The sequence below is a fragment of the Cebus imitator genome, unplaced genomic scaffold (assembly GCF_001604975.1).
Source record: "Cebus imitator isolate Cc_AM_T3 unplaced genomic scaffold, Cebus_imitator-1.0 Scaffold201, whole genome shotgun sequence".
Lineage (NCBI taxonomy): Eukaryota > Metazoa > Chordata > Mammalia > Primates > Cebidae > Cebus > Cebus imitator.
Window position 1 is genome coordinate 413,057 of NW_016107516.1, and position 3,814 is coordinate 416,870.

General features: G+C 35.8%; 1 protein-coding gene across 2 annotated transcripts in view; it reads left to right on the forward strand.

The window, feature by feature from the left end:
* NAA50 (N-alpha-acetyltransferase 50, NatE catalytic subunit) overlaps window positions 1–3,546 on the forward strand; it is a 25,131-nt gene extending 21,585 nt beyond the window's left edge. For both annotated transcript variants that reach the window (XM_017547742.1, XM_017547741.2), the window contains exon 5: window positions 605–3,546. In XM_017547742.1, coding sequence (XP_017403231.1) covers window positions 605–782 — 178 coding nt within the window. In that variant the 3' untranslated portion in view covers window positions 783–3,546. The remainder of the gene's footprint in view (window positions 1–604) is intronic.
* Window positions 3,547–3,814: the final 268 nt, after the last annotated feature.

Sequence of the window (3,814 nt, forward strand, 5' to 3'; positions counted from 1 at the left end):
TTTTTGCTTGCTTGTTTTTTGAGACAGAGTCTTGCTCTGTGGCCAGGCTGGAGTACAATGGCACAATCTTTGCTCACTGCAACCTTGGGTTCAAACGATTCTCCTACCTCAGCTTCCTAAGTAGCTGGCGTGCCACCATGCTTGGCTGATTTTTTTGTATTTTAGTAGAGATGGGTTTTGCCATGTTGGCCAGGATGATCTCCATCTCCTGACCTCGTGATCTGCCAGCCTTGGCCTCCCAAAGTGCTGTGATTACAGGCATGAGCCACTGCACCCAGCCATAATTTCTCCTCTTACAATGAAAAATATTTTGATAGCTATGTTACTTTACCCTTTGTTGACTACAAGAAGAAACCCTATGAGCCTTCTAATCTCAGCCAGCTGTCTTATAAATGTTAGACAAGATTAGCTTAAAAGTGTAAAATTTCATCAAAAGCTTTTAGGTAAGCATGCCTAACCTTTGTTGATTATTGGTAATTGTAAAGAGAATGTAACATGTCTGCAGTATTCTAGCTCCAACCAATTTGGAGGTATCTGTGGAGAATGCTTAAAACTTGATGAAACCTGAAGTTTAATTTTTTTCTGATATTCTCTTATGTCTCAGGCATGTCCAGATCAGCAATGAGTCGGCAATTGACTTCTACAGGAAGTTTGGCTTTGAGATTATCGAGACAAAGAAGAACTACTATAAGAGGATAGAGCCCGCAGATGCTCATGTGCTGCAGAAAAACCTCAAAGTTCCTTCTGGTCAGAATGTAGATGTGCAAAAGACAGACAACTGAACAAATTACAAATGAACTTTCTTGCACTTGCTTGTCGCCAAATAAAAGAGAGGCCCATTGATTCCCCCCGTTTTCTTTTAAAACTTTTCTCCCCCCTTGTTCTTGTTTTTCCTTCTTCCTTTTGTTTCCTCTAAGAGTTTTAATACTTTCAAGGACTTTAAAAAAAATCATGTTTGGATTGTTTTCTCTTATTTTTGTGAGGTGGTTTGAAGGAAGGAAAAGGAGATCTGTTTAATTTTGCAGTTAAAGTTAGATAGTCCTAAAAATTTAGTTGTCAGATAATTTCAAATTTAATGTCCTGCTTTCACATTGAATGGCAGAGCCCACAAAATATTGTATATTTCAAAAGACAAATAGAAGCAGCAGCAATATCTTATTCTTTAATTCATAGACAAGTTGAGTGTGCTTGTGGTACTTTGGGTTTTTTAAGACTTTGTGGGATACTAATCCCTAGGCATTGCCTTCACTCCACCTTTAGTCCTTCTGAGCACACTCTCAGAAGTTGGAACATCGTTATCCTTCTAAGAAATACTAAGCTTATTTTGATTATTAAGCAATTGTTTCTTCTCTTCTTGCTGGTGGGTGGGGCAGTTTGGTTTAGGTAGTGTTATATTTTTGTCTAAATATTTGAGTTAAACTGCTTTTTTGCTATTGAGTGGGCTGGTTACTAGCAGGTTGGTTTTTCCTGCTATTGATTGTTACTAGTGGCATTAACTTTTAGAATATGAGCTGGTGAGATTAATTTGTTTTAATATCCCAGCTAGAGATATGGCCTTTAACTGACCTAAAGAGGTTTGTTGTGATTTAATTTTTTCCCTGTTCCTTTTTCTTCAGTAAACCCAAAAATAACCTAACCTTAAAAATTGAGTTGATGTCCTTATAGGTCACTACCCCTATATAAACCTGAAGCAGGTGTTTTCTGTTGAACATAATAAAAAATACCTAAAGGAAGCTTAGATGGACTGTGACATAATAAATGCAATTAATGTCATCCAGTGCCAGCTGTTAAAAGTGTAACCACTGAGCATTTGATTTTACAGGAAAAAATATCCAGGCAGTATTTTTGAGAATAACATAGCTGTGCTATTGCATATCTGTTGGAGAGCATCCCAGATTTGCTTACACTCTGTGCCTGTGATACTGAGTTTAAGGATTTGGGGCAGGGGTAATTGTTAAACATATGGCTTCTATTCTTGGAAAAGCAGAAGTGTAAAGTGTTAATAATACAAATGGCACTGTGACCTCCTCCACTGAGAGGACTGGTTTATGCCAGATCATTTTCTGGCACATAGGGAGTGGCTTTGACAGGTTGATAACTTTGTAAGATGGGAGACATCTGAAATATTTATGTTTTCCTCTTGTAGTCCCATCTCCAATAGTTAGAAATATTCTCAGACTTTAAAATAATGCACAGGGCTTGAGCTTGCCGTCATTTGACTTTAAAAGGAAGTTTCATTCGTAGTATTTATCCTCTTATGTAAAATTCTGGTATAAAAGTCTCATCTCCAAATATGTTAAATGACAAAATTATTTTATAAAATGTTTATGCACACTTTATAACCTTAAGTTTTTGAGAATGTGAAAGTACAAAGTGCAGTAGACAACAGTCTCGAGTGCCAAGAATAATACAGAAAAAGAAGACAGTTGATGAAGGAGTTTATAGAGTTCTAATCTTAAGATGGTAAAAATGTAAAAAGACCTTGCTGGTTTTTGGGGGATGTTCATTTCTTAAACAATCCAAATCTGAGCTTAGAAGAAGAGTTTAGCATTAAGCACCTTTATCTTCATGTATAAGCTTCAGCTTGCTCTTGCCAAGAGAAGAGTGCTTGAGTTACAGAAGGTGTAATTAGTTTGAAGAATACAGCAGCCTTTTTGTAAACTTCCCGGATATCAAAATGGACTTTGATATATAAATGGTTTTCTGAGATGACACTGCCTCTATTTCTATAACCATTTCACCTGGACTATCTAATCAGTCCTATGAATGTATCCCTAAATGTGGTTATTGAAAACCGAATAGCTGCCTCATGACAAGTACATGTTATTTAAGGAGGAAAAATATTAAATTTTGAATTGTGTAGGCTCCCTATCAATATATAGTTTCTTTTTCCACGCTACTCAGTGACTTAAACTGTATATGTTTATAAAAGGTTAATTGTCCTACATCAAACTTATATTAAATAATTCCATCCACTTACGGAGGAGGAGAAGAAAAATGTGGAAGAGGTAAAAAGTCGGGCAAAACTTCATACGCCTGTGAGTCAGTAAAGATCGAACTAAGGTCCCATGTTGAGCTGATTATTTTGATATATGATAATAATTATCTTTGAGGTAGAACAATTCTGTTAGCTCGAAAATCACAGAATATATCCATCATATTTTTCAGGACAAATAGTTTTTACTGTGGGACAAATAGGTTAAAATTACACTTTATGGTAGTTGCATTTAGGTTTTAAAGCAAAGAATCTGTAGAGAAATCTATGCAATATATAGTTTGTCCAGATTAGTTTTCATTTGGGAGAAGTTCTGAAATATCTCTAAAGCAGCTTGTTTACTCATCAATTGAAAAGTCCTCCAAAAAGAGAACTATTGGGAAACCATGGTGTGTGGTGGTGGAAAAGAAAAGCTCCCTCAGTTTTTTGGAGGGAATAACTTTAAAAAAAATACTTAAATGGCTAAGTATACTTGGTGCAGTTAAGAATTAAAACTTGTCAATTTTAACATTGCTGTTACATCTGAAATAAACTTATGTGTTGTTCTGTTAGTGACCTGTGATATCTATAAATGTCAAAACTGTATTGTTGAATTCTACAGCCAGCAACTGTACATACTCATTGTGTAGTGTTTCCGTTACTGCTTCAATTTACTTTCGCATTTCTTTAAGGTCTAATTTTAAAATCATTAAAATAGGCCAGGTGTAATTAAGGCATTCTAATTTAGATCTTCTGTGACTTGCTAGGTACACTGCCCAGTAACTACAGTTCAGTTCCAATGAGAAAGAAAATATAAGATCCAGGGAACTGTCTTGCTGC